This window comes from Microsporum canis, genomic scaffold (assembly GCF_000151145.1).
Source record: "Microsporum canis CBS 113480 supercont1.2 genomic scaffold, whole genome shotgun sequence".
Classification (NCBI taxonomy): domain Eukaryota; kingdom Fungi; phylum Ascomycota; class Eurotiomycetes; order Onygenales; family Arthrodermataceae; genus Microsporum; species Microsporum canis.
This window is the reverse complement of record NW_003299168.1, coordinates 1,072,705-1,098,511: the sequence shown is the minus strand read 5'-3', so window position 1 is coordinate 1,098,511 and position 25,807 is coordinate 1,072,705. Positions and strand designations below refer to the sequence as shown.

Sequence of the window (25,807 nt, the reverse complement as noted above, 5' to 3'; positions counted from 1 at the left end):
ACGTATTATGTAATCATTACAGCTTCATCGATGAGGGTTGCCAGATTTTCAAGTGAACTAAAGGTAACCATTTACAGGGTTAATGGGTAGTCTATATATAAGGAGAGAATAAGCTGTACGTGTTTAAACCTTTTCGGATCTCGGATCTAGCCTACCTAATAACATGAATGCTCACCAAATTCCAGACTAACTCAGGCCGATGGTGGAGTAGGATAGTGTAAGCCTTGTCTCTGTACCCATCCATATTAAAGCGGAAGCTCTTGTTACCGGAATAGCATGCCTGTTGGCGCGATATTAGATAAGTATAAGGTGATTCATCTTCATGAAGCTAGAATTCCCAGGCTTCTTCAATCCATCGTATCACCTCTAAAAGCTTTTTATAGCGGAAAGGAAGTATATAAAACGTCCAGAGTAGGTATGTGCATTGCATGCATGTTATGTTAAGTGGAGTATAGGGTTAATCGTATGGAGATGAGTTAAAATTAAGCTTAGTCAATTAGTCAAGTGTAGAGGAGCCTTGATCTACTATGTAGCCATACGTCAGATACTGATCGATCCAAAGGGCAAAAAGGGGAAATACCCAATAAGAAAAACCATTGAATACATAGCATGCGACCTCTAACAAATCAACTATGATCCAACGTTCATGCATGGATGCAGAGCGCCCAGACCATATTGAAGGAATGGTATCCTGGTGCTTAGGAAGAGTCCCATTATAACAGAGTAGGCCTCTGATTGGGAGTAAGTTTAGTGTGTTTACCCTTGCTACTGAGAGTTGACAGTAGGAAAGTGTCCAAGGGTGTTATCTCGACTTTGGCTATCAACATCGCTAGTAATATCCTGTCTCAGGCGTCAACCGGGTATCAAGGAAAGGCAACCATCTTCACGCCATGGATGTATAAGACTTAGATCCATAGTGGCTACTTATTGAAGCAGGTTTGACCACCAGAAAATAAGAAGTGAGTAAACATTTTGGTTTCCTTTTGTGGTGAAAAGACATGGCACGTGATGAAACTTTAAAAGTTTGGTTAGTTTGTATTTAACATTACGTAATCCGAGAGCAGATTTTGATATTTCTTCAAATTTCTGATTCTCGATCTTCTCTTTCTCTCTTTTTCTTTTCTCTTTCAACGACCACCAACTCAAATCATCGCTAGTTGCAGCAACAGTATCTGTTTCTCTCTCCACTGCTTTGGCGATTCCGATGTGTGTGTCCAGATCGATGCAAGGCCCGCTTATAAAACCATCAGCACGAGGGCTCTATCGAGCTTCCCAGGACCCGTTGATGACCTTCTAGTAGGGACAACCAGATGAACACATCTAAAGCATGCTTCGAAAAACGTATATACCATAGCATATGAGACGAGATTTACTCTCTGATGCATGTATTAACTTGACAGTCTTACGATCGCACGAGCCTAGAGACCGCACCAATCCTGGGCAAGGCAGTTCGTCAGTCAAACTGGTACTTCATATAATATTGCTGTAAGCTACAAAATGCCTTCCTTTACCTATCAGGTGCCTCGGTCGAGTACGACATGAAATGAAGATAGGTAATAGACAGCTCTGGTAATCTGATATGCTCAACCGCATTTACACTCGTGGGTTACACCACGTTGCTGGAGGAGCTTGAAGTTCAATTGGCAAAGTCTGACATCAATACTCACCGTGGCACCGATGGTGATTCACCTTTTAGTCCAGTGTCACTGATCAGCAATTTCTTTGCAGCTTCAGAATTTCGTTGCATACTCGTCAAATCTCTAAACGAACCATATTATTGATTTCGGCAACACATCTAGTATGACAACTAGCTGATATCATTTTCGGGGAGGCCGACGGAGCAAACTCTTAGTTTGCCCTTACTAGGTAGAAGCTTCCGGGTAGTATTATAATTAGCAAGATATCGTGATTATTGAGGCTTTCTCATCTGTCCAGCTGCTAATGATGCTCGATCTTATCAATGTTAAATATTAATGTTTGCTTAGTCCTATCCAAATTGAGGTTTTTGCAAACTAAGTGTGACTCTTTCAATCAGCTGCTGGCTGCTAGTCATTGCAATTAATCCAAAATTAAGTATCCAAAGGTGTAAATCCTGTTGCTAGACCGGTATCCAAATTCTACACCTAGCCCGGATGAGCATATAAGGTTCCATTCCGTAACTCATGGATGGTCTCAGTGTCGGAAGGAGATCCAACATCCGCATAGCGTTTTCCATCCCTTAGCTCGTGGTATGTAATTCGTGACTCTCGCCGACGCTTTTTAATGATATTCCGTAGTTGGCTGCCAGCCTCGCTTGTCGATCTGCTGCTGACATCAATGCTTTCCTGTTGACTATCTCGAGAAATATTCCTTGCAACTAAGTCGGCTCCCTCTTGTCCATACCACTCCCTAAGATGCGTGACAAAGTTCTGTTCCTCAGAACCAAACTCAACAGGGGCATCATCGATTCGCACGTCACCCACACTTTCCTGGGGAAAGAATGCCCATGCACTGTTCTCCATATTGTTTAATACCATCCTATGGTTTAAACTCTGAACTCGGAAATTTCGTAGCAGAATCACATCTCCTTCGGCAGGCATTGGAAGGGCATCTTTTTTCTTATGAAATATCTGCGCCGTCGTAGTTGACCCTCCAGATGATTCGTCAGTCAATCTGAGAGTAACATAGTATTCTTTGGTACCTTTAGCTGTACGGTTGATAGGGGTGATTTCAACAACAATAGCGATACAGTCAACTGACTGATTGAAGTTCTCGATAAGGCGTGAGAGTGGGCAATAATACGAAAATTTTGTGCGCAACCCGAAAATTTCTGTGTCAACGTTTAATACAATTTCAGGTTCAATAGAGGCGTTTTCGCTCGGAGAGCTATGATGGACTGTCTCAGGCGCTTCTTTGGCAGAATCATCCGTTGCTTCGCCTTTTTGGACTCCAACACGTATCATCTTTGCATTATCTACTTCCGTAGGGGCAGAAGTTGATATGTTAGGATGGCTTGGAATGGAGCTAGAGGGGGAAGAGACTATAGTGTATGGATGGCTTTCGGCAAAAGAGGCAGTAAAGGGAAGTTCCGTAGTTTGTGAATGTTGAGGTGTGGGTATAATGGCCTCCAGATGAATTGGAAGTGATGGGTTTTGAGGACGAGGGCCAGACGGCGCCCAAGAGTCCTGTGTATTTTCTGGAGTTATGAAATCAGTTGGCTGTGGTGCTAGAAAACTTGAAATGAGCTCTTCTCCACGAGAATCCATAGGATTAGTCTCATTAACAGCAAAGTCTGTATGAATATGAGAATCATTGGGATTGCATATTGCATCACATAGGTATTGATGAAGGCCAGGTTGAGAGAAACCAGATTCCGTAGGCTGGCGAATATCATTACCAAACGGTACAAGGCTATTAATGGTCACAGGAGCAGTTTGATTTTCTGTTGGTGATTGCGCCGCATTATCCAGTGCGCCCGCATCCGAAAGGGGAGGTTCATCCTCAAAATTGATGCTAGGTGAGGCACTAGAAGCCCGGCTTTCTACTATACTGCTGCCGGTAGTATCTTTAACGAACTCGTTAATTGTTGATTTCTCAAGAGAGGGTGACCGACTATGCATGGAAGTTCCGTTGCTACCCACAGCAGAAGAAGGTAAATTCTGAGTTACGCTCTCGGCTTCTGACCCGTAGGCGTCTGACTCATTATCGGATATCACAAAAACTTCTCGCTCAGCTGTCTCTGTGTCTGCATCCATCGGAGAAGAGCGTTTACTTGCTTCATCATCCGAGCTATCACCGTCTGAAGAGACAGAGTGCCGGTAGTTAGGTTTTGGTGATAGAAATTCTTCTACATCGCTGGCACTGGGAGGAGAATGGACACTGGATCTTTGATCGCTTTCGTGTTCCTCGGATGTGGCCCCCAATGATTTAACCGATGTCGCTGTGGCCCCATCATCATTCCCTAGGCCTACATTAGATGAAGCATCGCTATAGGTGGATAGTACTTCAAAATTTTCTGTCTCAACACGTTCCAGATCTTTGTGCAGTGGTGTTGTCTCCTTTGCAGTGCTCTCTGGGAGACCGTTGGTTTCCGTAGGTGTAGATTCCTCTAAGTCCCCAGAATACGATTCAGGTTCGACTAATATATCCGTGGGGTGGTCAAAAGATGCCTTGCATTCTTGGTTGAGTAAAGGTTCGGATGCTCTAGACTTTAAAATAGCTCCCTGGTCCCTCTCACTATGCACATCTAGCTCGGTAGTCGCATGTATGGACGGGCTAATAACGAGTGGAAGCGCCATGTCCGTTGAATCAGCAGGTGTCATGGACTTATCAGTTGAAGCCCCAATTGATGTGCCAAGTGGAGAGATAGCTGGAATACTTGGGGAAGCAACTGGGTGAAGCCGAGGAGTCTCTATACCCAGTAGCTTTGGGGACAAGCGTTGTTGCTCTCTGATAATTTCCTGATGAATCGCAACCGGTTGAGGACCAATGTCCTTCGGTATATCTTGAGCTATCTCTGGAGTTTTTGAAATCGGTGGGACGGTTGAGCTGCTATTAGATCCATGTATTCGCACAAAGTCTTGGTTTACAGGTTCGTGGGTATTTGTATTTTCCTCAGTAGGTGGTAGACTTTCGGATGGCGGGCCGAATGGGGAATGTTGATCAATAATGACTTGTTCGACCATCTCCTCATTATCAGTCTCCAGGTTCTCGTCTTCCCATATATCCCCATCTTTCGTAGGACTGGGTGCGGAGTCCACGAACACCCAATCACTGCTGGGTCGACTGAATTTTGTTCTCTTTCTTCCTTTTCCCGGCACGTATCCATCTTCTTCAATGTGGCTATCGAGCAGTGGAGAGCTAAATGGTGCGTTTGAGATTCGCAAGAACGCCGGCGACACCCAGCTCCGATTTGATATAGATATCGGGCTCGAGATTCCAGTAGACAATCTCTTTGGTGTGGCCGGTAGGTCTGCAGACCCTTTATTTGCTTGCCCATATGAAGCAGCCTTCAGGTTCACTATACTCAAGGGTATAGAATTACGCTGCGCCTATGTAGGTTTTAGAAACGAAGTTTACCCTTCCAGCGTGATTTATACATACCTCGAGAAGGACCTGGTCATCAAATAACAAATCCCATTGCGTATAGTCCAACTGATTTGACTCGGCATGGTTACTGCTTTTCCATTTAGCCCCCTGTAAGCTTAGAAAAACCGTATCTCCAATCCCAATACTGGACTTCGCAACAGCTTCGGCTGCACCCTCACGGAATACTGCCTTTATTTGGCCCTTACCGCCTCGTAGGCGGGAATCCGGTTCCGATAAATGTAGGCTAAACTGCTTCGTAGCCGATGAAAAGGGCCAGAGAAGAGTTACCACCGCATGGAGATACCACTCTTCAGGAGAATCAATACCAGGGAAGAGGGCTGCGATCGGGGTCACCGCAAGACTTGCAAAGTGGCTCGTCGTGGGTTTGTCATCCATACTGCCCTATGCGCCATAGATACCGGGCAAACGTCTCGGTATCATGAATATAAATATAAAAGCTATACTTCACTACAATCATTCATAACTCCAAATGAATTTCCACAGCCGCGTTGACGTCCGTGCTTGCCCGTGACGATGTTATACTTACTAATCATCCTTGGATGGAGTATAGTGCTGTCATGTGGTTTAAGCTCCAGCTTTTGCATTTGAATGTCCTAAATAAGACTAAGGCTTGCTTATTAATATATATACAATATGTTTCGTAAAATTACAAGAAATTATTGTATATGACCAATGAATTATGGACATACTGTTTGAGGGCGTTTGCGGCAAATATCGGAATAATATGATTACCGATAGGTCAATTAATTAGGTAGCTGTTTAATAAATGCTGATTGGCTAATGTAGATTCCCTGCATAAGATTTTCCTCTTAAGAGGGGTTGGCGCGAATGCTTTCTGCTCTGTACATTTACATCTATATTAGCTGTAGGGCTATTTACCGTGTGTCTATTACTCCATATTATCTTTGGAGTAAGTAGAATTATCTGTAGTCCTATATTGCTAGTAATCCCTTTGCTTGTTCAACAGTAGGAGAACCACGAGAATGACAAGGATAACCCCACCAGTTAGGAGAGTTGCCATTATTGGAGCAGGAGCCTGTGGTTTGGTTGCAGCTAAGTACGACTTTGTCTCAAAATACACTAATATACTGTATTAACACCCGATGTAGATATCTTCTTGCGGAACAGTGTTTTGAGCAGATTGACATCTTTGAGCAAAGAAGTCGTGTCGGTGGTGTATGGAACTTGACACCAGCGGAAGATAAGGGCCAGGCCGCGACCTCTATTCCATCAGAGGATCCGAATATTCCTCCAGAAAACCCATTCTGGCATTCCAAAGATTCACAGTCGTCTAAAAAGGAAGCAATATTTCTCTCGCCACTGTACGATGGGCTGGAAACAAACATACCACATGGACTGATGCAATTTTCTGATTTATCATTTCCTGACCGGACTCAACTGTTCCCAAAGTTTGAAACTGTCCGCAAGTATTTGGAAGAATATAGCCTGGATATCGAACATCTCATCCAGTTCCAAGTTCAAGTTTTGGATATTAGGCCGGGAGATAAAAACCTTGGGACTTGGGCGGTTACCAGGAAAGATCTAGTTAGTGGAGTATTGCAAACTGATGTTTATGACGCAGTTGTAATTGCAAATGGCCACTACAATGTACCATACATACCTTCAGTTCCTGGAATATCAGCATGGCAGGAAGCATATCCTCAAGGGATAATCCACTCAAAACTATATTTCGATTCTGCGCCCTATAGGAACAAGAAGGTTGTTATTGTCGGGAATTCTGCTTCAGGTCTGGACATTGGAGCACAGATTAACAAAGTCTGTCAACAGCCTCTCATTTCGTCGATTAAATCCGAGTCTTACTTTTTACCAGGTGCTGCGCCAGATCGCAAGGAGTATCCGCCTATAGCGGAGTTCCTGTCACCCAAGACTCGTAATCGAGCTATCCGGTTCTCCAACGGTGAAATCGAAGAGGACGTCGATGTTGTCCTTTTCTGTACTGGATATCTCTACTCATTCCCCTTTCTTTCAGGTCTTGAATCCCCCGTTGTTACCGATGGAGGTAGGACGTTGCATGTTTACCAACATCTGTTTTACATCGAACAGCCGACCCTTGTGTTTCCAGGATTACACCAGAAAGTTATTCCCTTCATACAGGCAGAAAATCAATGTGCCGCATTTGCGCGGGTATGGTCTGGGAGGCTGAACCTACCTTCGAAAAAGGAGATGTATGAATGGGAAAACTCCAATATTGAGGCTCGAGGCTCGGGGAAGAGCTTCCATGCCTTAGTTTATCCGCTTGACGCTGACTATCTCAATGAAATGCACGATTGGGTGGCAAGCGCGAAGCCAAGGCCAGGACTGGCTAACGGCGGGAATGGAAAATGGGGAATAAGATGGGGTGAGAAGGAAAGATGGATAAGATCAAAATTCACCTCGATAAAAAGAGAATACGCTGCGCTAGGAGAAAAGAGAGAATCGTGTCTAACACTCGAAGACCTTGGTTTCGATTTCGAGGCATCAAAAGCAGCTCAGGAGAAGAATTAACCCAACTCCTCTTCTAACAGCAACATTCAAAGCAAATGTGATATAGTTAACTCGATGGGTGTCGCCTCTTCAAGGACATCCATAGAGTGTCTAACTACATAGATTAAAGGATCGGAGCACCGGCTGGGTTCTTAATCCATTCTCAAGGATAGAGCAGTTGAACATACTTTGCCACTTTTCTGCCCATAACCGCTTGCAAATTCTTAAACCAAGTATGAAACGACCGGATGCTTAAGAACTAACTAGTTAAACTGCTAGTACGGAGTAATATCATCATCATCATTATTAGTTTCCGTTAAGTTTAAGCGCATAACTAATATTAAGTAAGGAATGCCACGTGACAAACTAGCTAAGTTAAGAACTCCCGAAATGAACATAGAGAACCGAATGCATAACATTATCGCATCCAACACCAGGATTCTTTTGTGCAATACCATAGGCTCACAGAGTTACTGGTAGCTCTCCTTTTATCCATAGACCTTGAGTTGCCTTTTATCTATTCATCTGAAAATGGCACACTCCTACTCTTCACCAGTCTAAGATGGGCTCCCGATCCAAAGGTACTACTTCATCGAGTTTACAATCATTGGACAGTCGCACTGCAGACAGCAAGTCTCCAGGGAACAACTCCGCTCCTCAATCGCCTAGGGAAGAAGCTGTATACAGCAGCCAGGAATACCCAATCAAATTTATACTTGACGAGTCTGGTGGTAAATATTTGATCGCGTGGGAGGGCCCCTTTGAACCGACTTGGGTGAGTGTGTGCCTTTGATGGACTACCCGTGCGATGCAAAGATATATATGTTGACGTATTGTCTATGAATTGTTCATGTTTGTTTCGTGTTTTCAGCTCTATCAGACTCACTTTCTATAATACTGAACATAACTTCTATAGGAGCCTAAGAGCTGCGCTAATTACGCTGCTGTACAGGCTTGGGAACTTGAAAAGCAGAAGAGATCTATATCTGCAAAACAGTACCAAGAGCAAAGACCTAAGCGCTCTTGTCAAGCTTATTGCAAACCACTGGCTTTGCTATCTTCTGCATCACCTGTCACATCCAGCCAGCAGAGCATCGAGTCCCAGCAGCTTTCATCTTCCAACCCATATTCTTGTATCAATTCTTTATCTCAAAGGACTTCATTAAGTGGGAGCATCTTTTGTCCTGGGACAAGCTCCCAAAGGTCTCAGATCTCTGCTTCTGGCTGTGCAAGTGGGAGCTCATATATACCATCAGCTGAGAATCAAACATTGTATAACTCTACAACACCTAGAAGTTCCCATCAATATAGTCAGGATTGCAGTATACCTGACTCCACTGCTGATACCTGGGTACTTGAATCAACTGCAAGTTCATACACCTTGCGTGAAAGAGCATTAAAATTTGCAAACCCATCTTATCGGCAGTACCTCCATCTGGGCGGGGAGGAACACCTCGAGCTCTCAATATACCCATCTCAGGCTTCATTTGCTTCTAATACCAGCAAGAGCGCTCATCCTACTCCTCTAAAAAACCAACAAAGCCAAGGGAAACCTCGCTCTCGGTCGTTTACTCACGAAGTACCTGAAACTCCGCCTTCCCGGCTATTCTTCGAAGAGAGATTGGAGGATAGGTCATCTGACCAAGTAAGCGAACAAAATTTGGGGATAAATAGTCCAACTGGCCACAGGTTCAATATCCAAAGTGCTTCTGGTAAGCTAGTTTACTTACGCCGTTTCGGAATAAGTAGTTGTATTAACTCTTCTAATGTTTAGAGTTTCAGACGCCATTTCCCAAGTCTACTGCTGGGACTGGATTTTGCGAGTCCATTCCTAAATCAGAATACCGGAGTGCTGAGGGTTGGCGCAGCTATCTTAAACCAACAGTATCTCGTTCTTTTATTGAAGAATCTCCGCAAGCTATTTCCAGCCCTAGTTTGAACAAAAGCGGGCATTTGACCAGGAAAAGACGTGCCCTTCAGAGGACGGCCAGCGAAGTATTACCGAAAAGCTGCAGTATAGACTATCCGCCTTGTTTTAATCGTTTATCTGTACCGCCGCAACTCCATTCATCTTCTTTTGTTACCATGAATAGCTCGGCATCGAATAATCATCCTCCGCAAATTTCAGCGATTGTCGAAGAGGCAGAACACCATACTCGAGGAACTAGTGTTTCTGAAAGGATGAAGCAACTGTGGGATACTGATCGTGTTCTCCGAAAGCCACTCAATAGCCTTACTCAAAGCACTACCCCCTCTTCTGCTGAAGATATCAACGCATCGGCACCACCGAATGCATCAAACATTGTCTCACCCCTTAATGCACAGCTAGAAAAGGGCACTACAAGCATCATTGAGGGTGGGAAACATAGTCCGACGCCGGTTCCATTTGTTGCTCCCCAAGCTTTACATTACAACGTCGAGCAAATCACGCCTGCACCTGCCACTGTAGAGCCGAGTATTCAAGCTGAGGCTACTGAATTTGATGTATCCAGCACTCAAGAGCAAGAACCCGATGCATTGGATCAAGAAGTCAATGTTTTGGATCTCAGTGAAATGGAATTTGCCATTCCGCTTTCCATGGACTGTCGGGTGAAGGACGAATATGATAACACACTAGCAAGTGAGAACAAATATGTTGAGAAATTTTTGGAAGTATCACCGCAATCGAGTGAAATGGTGCTTTCGGAAGGAGATGTAAGTTCATCTCGTTAGGTTATCTTGCTTCATACCTCCTAACAATTTTTGTTTCCCAGGCTCAAACTCTTTTTATAAAGATGACAACAATGGTTGAGAAACTTGACAATATTACAACACATCCGGATATAAATATAGGAAGTCAGGCTGCTGGAGATTCTCCAGATACCGCAAAAGAAGCTCTTTGGGCTGAGTACTCAAGCTCGAAATTCCAATACCTTGGCTATTTTATTGATGCGTCTAAGGAACTTGAGTTGCATATAATCATAATGGTTAAACCAGGGAGAACAGTTGATGTGGTTAAACGCTACTTGATGGGAAAGCAGTTTATCCAACATTCTCCGCCGGAAGGTGGAGATGGTGATTCTCCCGCGGTTTTCAGCAAAGAGGGAATCAGCTTTGAAGTACGCTCGACTGCTGACGAACGAGAAATCCCACCCTCCAAACCACCGGCCCTCATTATAGCCTTGGATAGCTCATTTGACGCCAATTTTGAACCTGTTAAGAAGCTGAGGATTCGATCAGATTTCAGCGTGCTCATTCCAGTTGTTCGTTTAATTATCGCTAATACCGTTGAGCATGTTAAGATTTGCCTTCCCATGTGCACTGAACTAACTAGCCTTCGCTTATTGGTACAACACACCCTAGCCTGCAATGATGCCGCTGGTGAACTACAGGATGATGCCCTTGGTGTTCAAGAAAACGCCGAAGAAACGTTACTCTACATCATGGAAAACCCTGCTACAAGAACTTGGAAGCTTCCATTGATGGAGGCTTTGGAGATAGAGGGGCAGCAAGATGAAGGCCTGATCTCTGAGCTTGATCCAACATCTTCGACCAATGCCTCACGGCAAAAAAGATGGCTGGTAAGTTTGTTATCCTTCTGTCACTTTGCAGAATACAAAGCGATTTTTAACTCATATTTATTTAGGATGGCGAGATGGGCGATAGCACCAATCCATCAAAACGCCAGAGAATCACTCCCACTCACGATATCACTCACATTAGCGACTCAATGAAAGACCAAACACAGACACAGAATGTTGTAGATACCTTAGCAACACAATCTCATTGGACGTCGCCCGCCACAACAGTTGATATCGAAAACCTTCGTCATATTCTAACGAGCACCAAAGCTAAAGTAAATGAACTTGAAGCAAGCATTGGTAGTCTCCAATACCGTTATGAAGCAAAACATAACCTATTACATCAAACTAGGCATGAACTTGATGTGGAACGAGAGTCTGCGAAAAAATCCCAGGCAAGGCTTGAGCGTCAGAAAGAAGAAATATCGAGGCTAAAGGATCGAAATGCCGGGTTAGTTGCGGAGCTAGAGGCGGCGAGAAACACTATCAAATCTGGAGGTGGACTAGAAGCAGATCTAGAGAAATCTCGGGAGGATGTCAGAAGGCTCGAAAAGACAATAGCTAGCCTTGAGCGGACCGTCCAACAGGAACGTTCGCAAACTGAATATACCCGACAACAATACCAAACTGCCTCTACATCGGCCGCACAATCAGCGATGGAAGCCCGTCGATTGGATGAAAGAGTCCAGGATCTGGAAAAGAAAGCAAACGGCGAAGCCGTCAGGCTCAAAGAGCTTAAGATGAAAAAAGATGGAGAAATGCAACTAGCCCGCATCAAAGAATTGGAGGCCCTACTTGCGACAAGGGAGGCCCTCCTGACAAGGAAGGAAGAGGAAATTCGCGAAATGAAAAAGAACCGCCCTTCCACACGGGCCACTAGCATGCAACCCCGGAGTCCAAAGTACGGTGCTAGTCGGCCGTCTAGTCCCGGGCCTAACAATATCGGCTCGGCTGTTCGGGGAAGTGCTCTCAAATTCCGGGCTGAAATATAGCACGGTGCATAATTCTTGGTCTGAGACCCTTGGGAAATGTATGGATGATCCACGGCAATCCAACGATGGTAGAACACGGCCTAAGCATGCTATATTCGTATGGCAGCGGCAATTAGCTGGAAGAATGAATTCTGAAATGGGGGTTAAATAATCCTTCAGTTTTCGTGGTAACTTAAATTTTCATATTTGTTTTGCTGTTGCTGTTGATATTGTTGTTTTCCCACTTGTCTCTTATGTTTTCTTTTCTATGATTTCTGTTTGATAAACCCGGGTGTCATACAGAGCTTCGTGTCAATATTGCCTGGTCATTCGTTTATTTATTGTTTATTACTCTCCTTTTGATTTTCTGCTCACATTTCGTAGTCATACCGCCAATAGAGCTCCTTGGTGCTTAGAGGGGTGTGACACATAGGATAAGGGGCTTTCAAAACGGCATATACTCATTGGCTTGTAAAATTTCTTAAAATGTTGGAACACATACCCATTTGATCAGTGCCCTATTTGACATAACAAAGTATTAGGTATTAAAACCACTTTAGGTTGACGAAAGACAGTAAAAAGCAACATACGGCCTGGGTTATCCACCAAAAATGATAATAAGACTTTTGCCGACAGTCAGTAGACCTCTGGGCCAAATAGGCGCTTGCAAATCTAGTCATCTCTCTCAGGATTTCCCATAAGCTCTGATCCAATACCGTCGAAATCCTGACCAGGGTTAACGGTCTGGTATCGTAGGAAATTGAGGCCTTGATAAAATGCAGTTGCCAGCAGGGAACCAAGCAATGGTCCTACCCAGTAAATCCAATGGTATCCAGGGAATGCTCCCGCAATGACATCTGGACCGAAGGAACGGGCGGGGTTAAGGGATCCGCCGGTGAAATAGACGCCTAAATGAACGATCGAAGATATCAATAGGGGCTTGACAACAAATTGTTGGGCGACAAGGGAAGGAAATTAATAGTCTTACCGCTGAGCTCTGCAATGAAAAGAGCAAGGCCAACACCTAGCGGAGCAAGGAAGGTCGCACGATGCTTGACAAACGCTAGCATGAGGATTGTGATGACGAGTTCGGCAGTCAGGAACATCTCAATGAACAATCCCTGGACGATTGTAGTCCCTCCACCAAGCTTGGTTTGGACGACTAGAGGCCCTGGGAAGAGGGCAGAGACGACTCCTGCAGCAGCAATTCCCCCAACAATCTGGGCAATTGCCACCATTCCGGCTCGGACAGGGCTGATAGCTCCGACTAATGCAAGGGCCAAGGTGACCTATATCAAGAGGTATAAATTAACCGTCCAACATGACGTGATAAGAGCGAGAGATAATGGTGATATCAAACCATACCGCCGGGTTGAACATCCCCCCCGTGATTCTGTAGAATACCCAGACATTGATAGCGAGAGAAGCAGCAAAGGAAAACGATATATAGATCAGAACAACGGGATTAGGTTCCGTTCCAGAGTCGTAAGGGTCTACCGACATATTCGCGATTTGGCATCCTGCATAGGAAAAGAAGAGAAACATGAAGGTTCCAACAAATTCACCCAAGGTAGCAACAAGAGACTTCCTCCATGAATCATTCGATTCGGAGGAAAAAATGGATGGTAGAGGGCCCATTGTGTTTAGTAGATAGAGTGTGGGTGTCTTGACGAGTTTGGTTGAGATAGAAAAGTAACGAGGGAAGATATCTGCTTATAAGATATTTGGACAAAGGAGAACGAAGCCCTCTGATTACGAGGGGGGGAACAAGGACTATAAAGCTACAGCTATGCACGGATTCAAAACCAGACAGGCTGGATTATCTCGGGAAGCTTAGGATGGTGCCGCCCAATGCCTGCACTTGACACATTTCGGTACAATTTCTCAGACGCCCCCACGTAGGGAAGCTGGTGATATCAGGGTTTCCGTTGGAGGCAAAAAGAAATACTGTCCAAGAGGATAGATGGACCTCCGTGTGTGACCGGCGGATAGCCAATATTGAATAATACGAATTCGGGCGTGAGAGCATGATCCGCACCAAGAGATGAGAGAAGAGATATGTTATATATCGTGCCGGCTATACTTGGATATGGATATCATATAGAGATTCAGGGGGGTATAGAATCGCGTTTCCCTGCACGATACCGTCACATGTTGTGCGATTTATACTTATGCTTCATGGCTGCAAATGCCATTCTCAGCTGCAATTTTTCTTTTTTTCTCTTTGTTGGTTTATAGAAAACCGAAGGCGCTGTTGTCTATAAAGTCTGGGTGTGTCTCGGCCAGCCAGACTTTTGAAGATTGGCAGTCATTGCGACTTTTGGAACAGAAGTCAAGCAAGATTTCTTTGAAACTGCTCAACAAGATCGCATGGACAGAAGTTAGCTATTCATTGCCTAACTTGGCGACATTTGAATTATGCTCTCCCTGCAGTGACGGCACCATGCATGGACGGTATCTCCGCCGAGAATCAATTATCGACGAATAGGGCGTACTCGAATCGCGCGTACCGGTTTCTTTCTTATATAAAAAGCCGTTTCCCCGCAGTACGTCTTGGCCCTGCTATTTCGTACTATATGTATGCAAGCAAGGGTGGCTGGCCGACCGCTTCGAAATATGTTTTCTTTGTCCAACATGACTGGTCAGAGTGAGTGGTGGTGAATGCCACACTCCGTGCTGAGTTGCTCTTGGAACTTATATGGAGGATGTGACTGTGCTACCGCTAGCTAGCCACTCAAAAGAGCAGCCGTTGAATCCGATCGTGTGGTGTCTCACTTACCACATCCTTGGGGCCCCTATAGTATGTAAACTGATATATTCGATAGATGGTCGACCTGCCCTTGCAATAGTGTTTTATCCTTGTAACTTTCTGCACCGTGTGCGGCGTCAAAGAGCCTAGCAGTATGTACAACACGGCATAAAAACCGATCGATGGAGCTCATCTAAAGCAAGACCTCTGGTTCTTTATAGTCAGTCGTCAAAGAAGACGCATGGAATAAATAGAAACTCCGTCCGTGGCCTGGCATCATAGCCGCCCTCCCTCATTGTCGACGACGCACCGGTCATGCGACAGCCCTGTCAAGGGATCTGAGTTTGTCTCCATCCCTGTGTCGGGGTCAGCCTTAAGCAAAGCTCTTCTTATCAGGGAATATTTATCGATAGCTGACTAGTTAATATAGATCGAGATTCGCCAGAGATCGAAATCTTCATCTGCTTATTTTTTATCTTTTTTGATAAACGAAAAAAAAAAAAAGCTCGAGCTTTATCGATAAGATGGCGCTAGTCCCGAAGAGGCAAAATGTAAACATGACAAACAGCCGCGTTGCCCCCGTGACCTCGAGCCGCCTCAACAAGCAAGGAAAAGTCGCAAAAAAGAAACATCGCAAAGACGAAGACGAACGAGCAAACAACAACTTGCGGGTTGAGAGATTCTGTGCCGCCATCTACATTCTCTTGTTGCTCCTGAGGGAGGCTGTGTCTTTCGTTGGCGCTGGATAGCGTTCTTTTTCACCATCTACGCTCGCTAGATCTCAACAATCTCACCGCTCTTTGCATGTTTACGAGACAGCTGGACCGGAAAACACGATCACTATCTACATTCCCCCCGTCCGGCTGTTCTATTCTTATGGCTTAGGGCACTTTTTTTGGGGGATTCTCGACTATTATTCCACACGCTCTACCGGGCTGGAGCTGCCCTTTTTTTTTCTTTCCTTTTTTCCTGCTTGAATCGCCAGTGGAATGGCGCCGCAGGCATCGCAGCTGCCGACCAAATTCCCCTGCTGGTGTCGAGCGGTATACTCCTGGGGGGGTGAAACAAAACAGGACTTGGGGTTTATTGAAGGCGATCTTATCGAATGTCTTAACGCCGGAGACGGGTCATGGTGGACTGGTCGATTACGGCGCGACAGGCGCATGGTTGGCGTGTTTCCCTCGAACTTCGTCAAGGTACTAGAAGATGATTTTGTGCCGGCTACACGCTCCGTGAGCCCACTGCCGCCGGTGAAGGATAGCCCTTCCAAAGCTCCGCTGTATGCGCCCAAGAAGGAGAAGACAATCTTCCGGAAACCGTTCCAAGGGTACAAACATGTCCTGGGGCCGTCTGCTGAGCTGGCGAAGAAGAATGCCGAAAAGGAGACGGATGCACCGACTGTGCCTGAACCAGTTCCACGAGGACGCAAGTCCGTCGTCAATAGGACTCCTCGACGCAAATCTACGTCTCGCGTTCAGCCGCGAGCGGCCTCTCCTACACCACCAGCACGGCAACCTACCCCCCTACCCATGCGGCACGCGGCATCCCAACCTGAAAGACAGCCCACACCAGAGCCTCAGAGGGAGCCTACTCCGCAGTTAAAACGGCAGCCTACGCCACAGCTTGCGCTAATACCTGCACATCCACCGCCTATGACGATGGCTGCTGAGTCTCGTGAGGTTGAACCAGAAGCCTCACCTCCTCCGCCCCCCCCTCCGCCACATAGAATTGCAGTTCGAAGGCAGCCATCCTATGTGCGTCCTGCATCTCCTATGCGTGACCATTATCAACAAGCAAACTATGACTACAGGGAGGCCTCCAGAACCCCCTCCCCTTATCCACCCTCACCAGGAGCTCACCACCGCCATACCCCTTCTCCGCTGCGAGATGCCATGGAAGATGTAATGTCTTCCTTACAGGGAATGGGGATGCCACACGACCCGCACTCATCGGAACCACAACGGGCCCATTCCCCATTCAATCCTTGGTCGCCGGCTGCGTTCGATGATCTACGGAATCCCCAGAACCAATTCAGCGGCCGGCCTTCTACTTCGTTGGGGCTAGGGAACAGCCAGTTCAGTCGTCGTGGTAGCCACTTCTCCCATAAATCATCAGAGAGCTTCCATGACCGCTTCCAAGACGGTCCTCCTCAGCTTGGCAACTATGTTCAACGAATGGAGTCTCGCTTGAGGCAGCTGCATAGCCAAGAAGAAGGCTCTGACAGAGGAAATCCCATGCTTATCGAGGATGATGACAACCCCCCTCCGCCTCCCCCAAGACGAGGAGAGTATAATTATTCGCCTTCACAGCAAATATTGACAAGACCGCGCGGCTCTACTTATGACATGGGACGTGATGCCCTGGGACGGACATTTACCACGCGATCCATTGCCACGAATTCATCCTCCGGAGTTCAGAGCAATACCACAAACAGCACCACGAGCACTAACTTTACCCAATCAAGTCTCATGAGTGGTACGTCTGCAGGAGGATTTAGTGCTACCAGTGCTGGTAGTTTTGCAAAGCGCAATCATCAAACATCGCCATTGCGACACGGAATGTTTAGATCCTTTGATGGTACCAGGTCAGGGGGGTTTACTGGTTTTGGTGACGGTGTCGCTAGTGAACAGAGGCCTTACACCCCCATGGCACCGCAATCTGGGAGTTATCCTCATCTGCCTCAAGATGACTCTAGACAAGGGGCGACTTCTGCTGTCGGATGGACAGAATACAACAAACATGGGGAGTCGCCTGGCATATTTGGGGGCCTTACAACCCCCAAGTCGAAGAAGACCGGATTCTTAAAAAAGATGATCGAATCTGCGAAAACAGGAGCTGCCACAGCACGAAGTAGCATTGCAACGGCTCAGCATAACCGCTCGTTATCTCCAACTAAAGGGCTCCTTTCGGGCAGTTTAGCAAGCTTCTCGCCACCAAAGGAGAATAAGGACGCCGATACTGGCCTAGGAACTAATGACTGGGTACAAGTGCGAAGAGATGTTAATCGCGCGACTTCCCCCAGCCGGAACGAGTTGGTGGAGAGAGCTGAGCGTTGCCAGATGATGGATTACCCCGTTATATACGCCGTCGAAGAATTGTATGAATGTGCTGAAGGTGATGAAGGTCTCGATGGGCTACCAGTAACGGAGCCCACCAATTGGGCAGCAGTCAATCTGCAGCTTGTGGATAAGAGCTCCCGATTTATCAACAGTTTGCCTCCAACGACAAGCCCGGCAAGTTTAGCTCAAGGATTCGTCTGTCGACCCCATCGGAGCGATGTCCAACGTTTGCGAGCTATATTCACGTGGGTTGCGGAGAAAATTGTTTGGGATGAGGAAATCGAAGAGGAAGTCGATGTACGGAGAGTCATCCAAATGAAGCGAGGCAGCCCTCGAGAGGTAGCCGTTCTGGTGATGGAGATGTGTGATGCAGTTGGCCTGCATGCTGAGATTGTCCAAGGGTACCTGAAAACACCTGGGGAACAGTTAGAATTGGACAGCTATACTCGCGTCAACCACTGGTGGAACAACGTGCTCATTGATGGCGAGTGGAGGGTTATGGATTGCTCCCTTGCTAGCCCAACTCATCCACAAAGAGCTCTCTATTCAAGCTTCAATCCACAGGCCGCGGAGACGTGGTATTTCCTTGCTCGCCCAATGGAGATATGCTACACGCACATACCCCTTGCGCCTGAACATCAGCATATATGCCCTCCGATTAGCCCTGATGTCCTTCTTGCACTACCGTGTGCTTGTCCTGCCTATTTCAAGAATAATCTTCATATGCCGACCTACGACACTAGCCTTGTTCGGCTAACGGATTTAGAAATGTTACAGGTTCGGGTTCTTGTCCCACCTGATGTCGAGTGCATTGCAGAGGTGGAGGCCATTGCTTTTGCCCGGGATGCGGATGGAGATTGTTTCGAGAGCGGTGATATTGTCACAAAACGCGCACTTGCTCAACCAGATTGGGTGCAGGGCCAGAAACGATTTACTATCAAGGCAGCACTCCCTGGTGATGAGGGACAAGGCGTCCTCAAAGTTTACGCTGGGAAGAAAGGACTTATGCATTCCGTCAAGGATATACCCCATGCTCTTGCTTTTGCTCTACCAATCACACATACGGGAGAAAACCCTCCCTACGAGTTTGTTCTTCGTCATCCCACTCCTCATGCTCAAAGACACGATTTATACGTCATACAACCCCAATGCGCGAGACTTACCATTAATAATACTTTCGTTTTTGCGGTACGTCAGCACGCTTCATCCCCTCCATCATCTTCCAAAACCGAGGAGCCTAGCGGGCGGCTTTCCCCTAATCCTTTCGCACGACCATCCAGCGCGCTGAGCATGGTGTCCTCCGTTGCTACTATATCAAATGCTTCAACCACCTCTTCAACGGTTTCAAGCAATTATAAACAGCAAAACTCTCGAGAAAAGCCGGCAAAATTGGCTATACAGACTCCATCCGGGAAGATCTTGAGACTTAGTCGAAAAGCAGACCATATGATTACGACAAGCTCCGGCGGGGATTCCGGATTCGATGGTCCCCCAGACGGGAGCGTTTGGGAGACAGTTATCAAAGTTAGCGAACGTGGCGTTTGGAGAGGCCTTGTCCTCGCTGACCGTACCGCAAGATGGTGCGTCTGGGGCGAGTGGGAGTGCTTTTGATATCATTTCTATTCTGACTTCATACTGCCTTCTACCGGCCCTTTTTGCCCTCTATTTTAGCTTTCAGGTCCTTGCCTCATGTTATAATGACGGTTATGCGGCGATTGGTGCATATGAACTATACCCGGTTTATGTTTAGAGTTTGAATAAGGAGCTTCTTGTATTTGAGCGTTTCTAATTTCTGGCATTATTTGTTTTGAGTCACACACTGTTGGTATCATGTATCATTGGGGCGGCTTATCTGTGGACAACGTATTGAGGTTGATGAAATTCGTTGTGATTTATTTCTTTTTATTTTGAGAAAAAGCGTCTGGGCCATTTTCCATTCTTTTCTTTGCTTTACGGCTCATTCATTCTAAACGATTGACGTCGGCATGTTTTCGTCTTCTGTCTGAATAGAATTCTATAGGAGCATGTTAATATAAAAGAATACTTTAGACTTGTATCCCCTGATCAGTCTGTCCTGTAAACACCTTGCGCACCAACGGAGCCACTTGTTTTCTACTTTTCGTAACATCGAGCTGTCGCCATACCCGTGTTTTTAACCCTATCTCCGGGAGATCTTTATTTGTCTCGCTGAAGGGCCTCTTTTCAAGTTTTAGGTAGTTAACCGCAACATCCTCAAACTCTTTAAGCTTCGAAAGGTGTTCATCATTCAAAATAGTGAATACTAGTTCACGCTGGAACTCGTTTTCTCGGGGTGATGAGAAAGCAGCCATGATGACGGCAACATCAAGATTCCTGGCTTGAGAAAATGAGCTCAGAACGTCGAAGAATGCTTCTTCGTCACAGTCCTCTTGAGGGTTTTCAGACTTGCATTTCTCGAGAAGCCAGGATACCGGCTTAACAACAGAACATATTCCAATTTTGACGTTATGACCTGGGCGAACAGATTCTACCCATTCCTTATAGTCTCTCCCCAAAGTCTCTTGGGCAGTAAGGTAATCCACGCTGGAAGATTTGGCATCCATAATGCGATGGTAAAACATGTCGCGATCCCAAGCAATAGACGAGCACTGTTTGATCTTATTCTCTAAGAATTTCACAGCTTCCCGATCCACGTCGGATACTTTGCTTTCCATTGTCATATTTGCAGTATCCGCTAGAATGGCTGCTAATGCAAGCTGTGCAGCTTGAGATTCGAATTCCAATGGGCCCTCACATTCGTCCATGCCTCCGGGAGTTACTACATCACTAGAAGTGCCGTCGACCATTGGTGAGCTGTGATCATTCCACCAGCCACGGTTTCGTAACTCGCGTATAATCAGAGACGTACAGCTTCCCACCCCAGTTTGAATGCATGAGGCTTCCGTTCCCGAACATGGTGTCAGATATTTGGAGATGAAGCCCTCGTCCTCATGATGGTCAATACAGCCTACGACCGACACGCTAACGCCTTCAATTCTGTCTGTAAGTCCATGGACTCCAAATTCATGAGGTGTAACCTTCGGTAATGCGTTCCAATCCACCATGAAAACATTCAATTTCAGTGCTTGCCTATCATCCAACTTTTTCCAACTAAGTAAATTATGCCTTAGTTCGGCCACTGTCAAAATACTCTCATTGAGTAAGTTGTCCGTATTATCATCGTCAGGTAAAACTTTTAACCCTCCCGTGCCTTTTGTTTGTAAATTTTCCAATGGTCTTTGTGTAGCGAGGTTTAACGCAGCGGTAAATTCTGGTCGCAACCTCCTCAATTCTCGCCCAGCAGGAACATCTGCTAGGTTTATGGCAGGTATATACTGAAGACCATGTTGGGTCTGTGCCGAAGTTGCAAAATAAGAGTATATAATTGCTGAAATGATTGAGTCTAGATCTGCTGAAGTGTTGCCCAGAACATAAGTGGGTTGTGGTTTAACTGATGAAAAAGGAGCTTGCGTAAACTGGGCTGCTGTCTTCAGAAACGAGAGTAAACCAACACATCTCCGGCGGCTTTTATTCATGGTTCCTCCATCCATTGGTAGATTCCTGTTGGTGATGATGTTTACTTGACATATTCCAAGAAAATTGGGAAAAGAATATGAGCGAGGGGTTAGTCACGTGTGGGGTTAACGTTGGCTTGCGTGTGAAGACTCTGTAGAAGGCGGTTGTTGACATGGTCTTTAACAGTGTTGTAGACATAGAATCTAGGCGGCTGTAGGGGCTCACAGCCCCGCTAACAAGGGGAGCCTAGGAGTAAAACCTGATTAGTGTGAATGTCTTGTATTGTCAAATATGAGCAACAATAGCGAATAACGATTGGTTGGTTACTGTAATTGCATGTGCGAGCATAGAATGCGTATATCCCCGAGCTTGTCTGTTGGGCAGAGGCGTTCCTTCAGGCCTTTCATTATCGTGTGTAATGAGTCCTCTGCTTGGAGCCGGTTAAAGACTGGGTGGGTAACTGTTGTTATTAGGTGTATTCGGAAGGCCGACAGGTTATTCCTTTCTGTTTAATGTTTTGCTTGTTGCTCTTTATAATCGTCCTTTAGGTACCTCAGTATGCCGAGCTGGTCCTGGTCAATTATAAATGGTGGTCGTATTCGGATCTACATCCTTGTACTCGACCTTTTTGGGTGGAGTGTCCGGGTTCACCAGGACCCAGATCAATTGACGGGGCTAGAGCTTTGATTCTTCCGTACCAAAGGTGACAGTCCCGTTCGCTTTTGAGCACGGTGATCCTCACCGTAGAGGTTTTGGTATATTGGTTTGCCATTGTTCATTGATATCAGACGAATGACATTTGATGTTGGTGCTGCGTTTTCAAATCGACAGTTGGCGTATCGGAATGTTCAAATCGGTCATTCCTCATTACGTTCTTCGATTCAATGAGCGATAGTCGGGCTCATAACTATCAGAATCTGCCACTCGATCAAAAAGGCGAGCCCGTAGAGACTGGTTATGTTTGACATGTATTTATTGACGCAGTTATGGTTTCTTGTATAAGGTGATACCGTTAGCAGTCAGCAGCGATTCCATTCTGAGCTGAAGTAAGCCCTTAAGAGATAGCTGCAGTGGTTACTGAGAGAAAGGTGGCCATCGGGGTCGTCTACGTATAAAAGTCTCTATATTTTGTGTCCATAAAGGGGGAAGGCTGAAGTTTGTCTTGGCGATGCGGCTAGGAGGTTTCTGGCGCTAGGCGCGTTATTTAGCGCTGGCCTAGAATGTAGACCTTCCAATCCATATTGATATCGAGGGTTCTTGTCTACAAAAGCGTTAACATATAGAGTGCTTCGGACGTATCAATAGGTAGATTCATGTTTTTAATTTTAAATAGAGTAGTTAATGTGTCCATTGTTTGCCAGCGTTTTGAGCAAGGCCCACAGGAATTAAGCCGTCAATTAGGCATTTTCAAAACGTACTTCCAACATACGTAACCCATTTATTGGTGTCTTTTGCTCCTTGAGTATCAAGGACTCTGCGCTTGTAGAGCAGATGTGCAACGAACAATGAAGATTTCAAGAATGGCTTCAATTCTCTCAACGTCTCCCTATTTGCATGATGGGGTATGGATTCCTTTTATGTCTGTATTTCCATATAAGCCCGAATTTCTATCCCATGGAATATCCGTTCGGCTGTGTTATATATATCGGAAGTCCGTATTTTTCTATAGTGTCGAGGTCTGTGTGGTCTGGGGTATATCCTCATTCCGAGACGGTAACAGGCAACCTCTAATATATCTCATACGTCGGCTATAGATTGTCAAATATAAGCAGCGACAGCGAATGATGGTTGGTTGGTTGATCGTAAGAGCATGTGCGGGTGTAGAATGCGTATATTCCTATTCCTGAGCTTGAATAGCCTAAGTGCAAGGATGAGGTATTTGCCGATTATTATTATTATTCTTCATTATACACCTATGCAGTCAAAGACTATGAGGAGTTCACTACCTAAGTTGGTCTAATTTAGCTATCCTTAGCTGGATTTCATATTAGGGGCCGAGTTCCACTATCTATCAAAGATAAGAAATTTAAATATATTAACTAACCTCTTTAATAGAGAAGGTCTCTGCCGAATATATCAGGGGCAGAGTACGTGAGCTGACCTAGCTGCTGACTAAGTTCAGCATTTGATATAGATATTGGCAAGACTTGGTTGGTAAAAAATTGGGCAAGGCCATAGTCAACTTCGTTCTGGAAGGGATGATATTGACCAACACCATCAACTGCGGACGCGGTAGTTGTTCCCGGGGAGTGTGTGGTCTCTGGGCCTACTATAATTTGCCCGGCAGGGGATCCTATCTCCTCCTGATATGAGACATCTCAGGCCATGGAGTGGAGGATTAGCCAGCGATGACTCCGCACTTATAGGTCAGGAATGTAACGAGAGGTCTGGCTCCGGACACCACCGCTACGATGCACACACAAATTTACTAGACGAAATATGCTGCTCGTAATTGAAAACATCGAACGAATGGTATTGTAATCTGCCTCAGTCATCATTACGTTGTAATGCAAGCCCTGCCTGGCTGCCCTGGTGGGCGTAATACAGCGCCTACCACTCGTCATCGTCACCTGCTTCGCTATCGAATTGCAGCTCGTTATCGCTCGCGGCCGCTGGCTACTCGTTATCGTAGTAAATCGGCTGCATTAGAGGCTGACTATATAGCGGCTCGCCGGTCTGACTATCAAGCGGAACGATAGGCGGCAAGCGTTGGCGCTTTAGCGGAGGGGCCTTTGCGGGCGATACGGGCGAGTGTTGAGTCGCTAGAATATATATTTCTGTCTGCGAGCCGACGGGCCCCGGCGAATTTGGCAGAGAAATAGGTGTAGAGCGCCTAGGTGGTATCGTAGGAACGACAGTTTGATGTTCCGTAGGATGCTCCTAAGCAGGCTATTGGCCTGGCCCTGCCGCTGCTGGCCTCTCTGCACGTCCGTAAGGAAGAGCATTCCTACTTCCAACAACTTCACCTGCTCGTCCTAAGTATATTGTATGTATTCGTTCGATGTTGTTAATTACGAGCAGCATATTTCGTCTAGTAAATTTGTGCGTACAGCGATGATGGCGCTATCGTAGCGGTGGTGTCCGGAGCACACCCTTTTTATGCCTGTCTTGCCGTATAAGCTGAACTTTTATCCCGTGAAATATATGTAACGGCTGCGTTATTTGTTGAGTTGATATCTTGCCGTTCCAATATATCTCATCATCGGTTATAGGTATTTGCCTCATTATAAGCAGGCGCTAACCTAATCTGGAACCTCATATCGCAATAACCTCCTTCAGGCTATCGTTGGGTCCCCGTACTTTGACAGATCAGTTTCCGTCTTTACGTCCACCTTCTGTTCCTTTCGGATCTTGGTAGCATGCTCAATGACCTTCCAGACGTCTTTTGCCTTCAGGTATCGTTCCATTAGGAACTTCCTTTCCTTTACAGTGGTCGGTCCCAATTGGGACACCGGGTACTGGGTCTCCTTCTCTGTCATGGCTGGCCACAATCTAGATCTATAGATCTAATCAGGAACCTCATATCGCAACATTTAACACCTTGTTTTAAAGAAGGGGTTTCTATCATCTGACGGAAGATGTGTGTGTTGAACCTGAAGCTGTCGAAACCTGGCCTTCCGCTGTGGGCTTGCGTTGATGAAAATAATTAGACGGCGAGCCTGAAGAGACGTTAGTTTATATCATCACGGGAAGGATGGAAGGATTGTTGTGTATAGAGCATCTTTCCTCTTCGGCGTATTCTTAACGCATACCTTGATAAGCGTCGTATATATTGTACTCCCGCTACAAGTCTTCACAAGCCTCTCGTACGTTCAGACGTTATAAAAGAGCTCTAACTCGAAATATTATTAAAGAGTAACGGCCCACGGCGATAATGGCAGATATCTCTGGCACTATTAAATATTCTCTATAACTAATGGGGAGGGGATAACAAGGGTATCTCGAGCAACTCCTCCAAGAACAAGGTAATATTAGTATCTTATCACAAATTATCAGTACGGAGTAGAGTAACTTACCTTCTTAAGAGGTATTTACTTTATCCAAGGTTGAGGTGAACGATTGGCTCGAAAGGAGATGGATCTTCAACTATGCACGCTGAAAGACCAGTAGATTTAGGCGCGGAGCCATAACTACATAACGAACTCTTGTGGGAAGCTAATGTTCTCAATCTTCTCGTGAGCGCTCCCGATGGGTTATCGCGGGGTCGTTCAGCCGTAGAAGCTATCGGATTGTCGAAGTCGGACGAGATATTGGGTTAAATGTGGGGCTAAAGGACATGACTTTTGTCCTTTTCCTCCTCATTATACTAATCTGTGGGAGCTTTAATCATCAGGACTCAAGAGTTTATGGCGGGTATGCAGG

General features: G+C 45.9%; 8 protein-coding genes across 8 annotated transcripts; 3 read left to right on the top strand and 5 right to left on the bottom strand.

The window, feature by feature from the left end:
• Positions 1-924: 924 nt before the first annotated feature.
• MCYG_01854 (uncharacterized protein) lies at positions 925-1,747 on the bottom strand (the record flags this gene model as incomplete). The annotated part of the gene is made up of 3 exons (XM_002848874.1): positions 925-1,234; positions 1,407-1,436; positions 1,668-1,747. The coding sequence occupies 3 exons, from the start codon at positions 1,745-1,747 to the stop codon at positions 925-927; spliced, it is 420 nt and encodes a 139-aa protein (XP_002848920.1).
• A 376-nt stretch (positions 1,748-2,123) lies between these two features.
• MCYG_01853 (conserved hypothetical protein) lies at positions 2,124-5,463 on the bottom strand (the record flags this gene model as incomplete). The annotated part of the gene is made up of 2 exons (XM_002848873.1): positions 2,124-5,030; positions 5,083-5,463. The coding sequence occupies 2 exons, from the start codon at positions 5,461-5,463 to the stop codon at positions 2,124-2,126; spliced, it is 3,288 nt and encodes a 1,095-aa protein (XP_002848919.1).
• A 608-nt stretch (positions 5,464-6,071) lies between these two features.
• MCYG_01852 (thiol-specific monooxygenase) lies at positions 6,072-7,593 on the top strand (the record flags this gene model as incomplete). Its single annotated transcript, XM_002848872.1, has 2 exons — positions 6,072-6,145; positions 6,198-7,593. The coding sequence occupies 2 exons, from the start codon at positions 6,072-6,074 to the stop codon at positions 7,591-7,593; spliced, it is 1,470 nt and encodes a 489-aa protein (XP_002848918.1).
• A 541-nt stretch (positions 7,594-8,134) lies between these two features.
• Positions 8,135-12,124, top strand: MCYG_01851 (conserved hypothetical protein; the record flags this gene model as incomplete). Its single annotated transcript, XM_002848871.1, has 7 exons — positions 8,135-8,347; positions 8,525-9,284; positions 9,347-9,456; positions 9,507-9,586; positions 9,666-10,266; positions 10,347-11,132; positions 11,198-12,124. The coding sequence occupies 7 exons, from the start codon at positions 8,135-8,137 to the stop codon at positions 12,122-12,124; spliced, it is 3,477 nt and encodes a 1,158-aa protein (XP_002848917.1).
• Positions 12,125-12,775: 651 nt separating this feature from the next.
• MCYG_01850 (aquaporin-1) lies at positions 12,776-13,741 on the bottom strand (the record flags this gene model as incomplete). Its single annotated transcript, XM_002848870.1, has 3 exons — positions 12,776-13,011; positions 13,092-13,392; positions 13,469-13,741. The coding sequence occupies 3 exons, from the start codon at positions 13,739-13,741 to the stop codon at positions 12,776-12,778; spliced, it is 810 nt and encodes a 269-aa protein (XP_002848916.1).
• A 2,100-nt stretch (positions 13,742-15,841) lies between these two features.
• On the top strand, positions 15,842-19,522 carry MCYG_01849 (conserved hypothetical protein; the record flags this gene model as incomplete). The annotated part of the gene is made up of 1 exon (XM_002848869.1): positions 15,842-19,522. One exon carries the CDS (start codon positions 15,842-15,844, stop codon positions 19,520-19,522), a length of 3,681 nt encoding a protein of 1,226 aa, XP_002848915.1.
• A 355-nt stretch (positions 19,523-19,877) lies between these two features.
• Positions 19,878-21,465, bottom strand: MCYG_01848 (conserved hypothetical protein; the record flags this gene model as incomplete). Its single annotated transcript, XM_002848868.1, has 2 exons — positions 19,878-19,925; positions 20,056-21,465. 2 exons carry the CDS (start codon positions 21,463-21,465, stop codon positions 19,878-19,880), a joined length of 1,458 nt encoding a protein of 485 aa, XP_002848914.1.
• A 2,596-nt stretch (positions 21,466-24,061) lies between these two features.
• On the bottom strand, positions 24,062-24,924 carry MCYG_01847 (uncharacterized protein; the record flags this gene model as incomplete). Its single annotated transcript, XM_002848867.1, has 2 exons — positions 24,062-24,325; positions 24,772-24,924. The coding sequence occupies 2 exons, from the start codon at positions 24,922-24,924 to the stop codon at positions 24,062-24,064; spliced, it is 417 nt and encodes a 138-aa protein (XP_002848913.1).
• Positions 24,925-25,807: the final 883 nt, after the last annotated feature.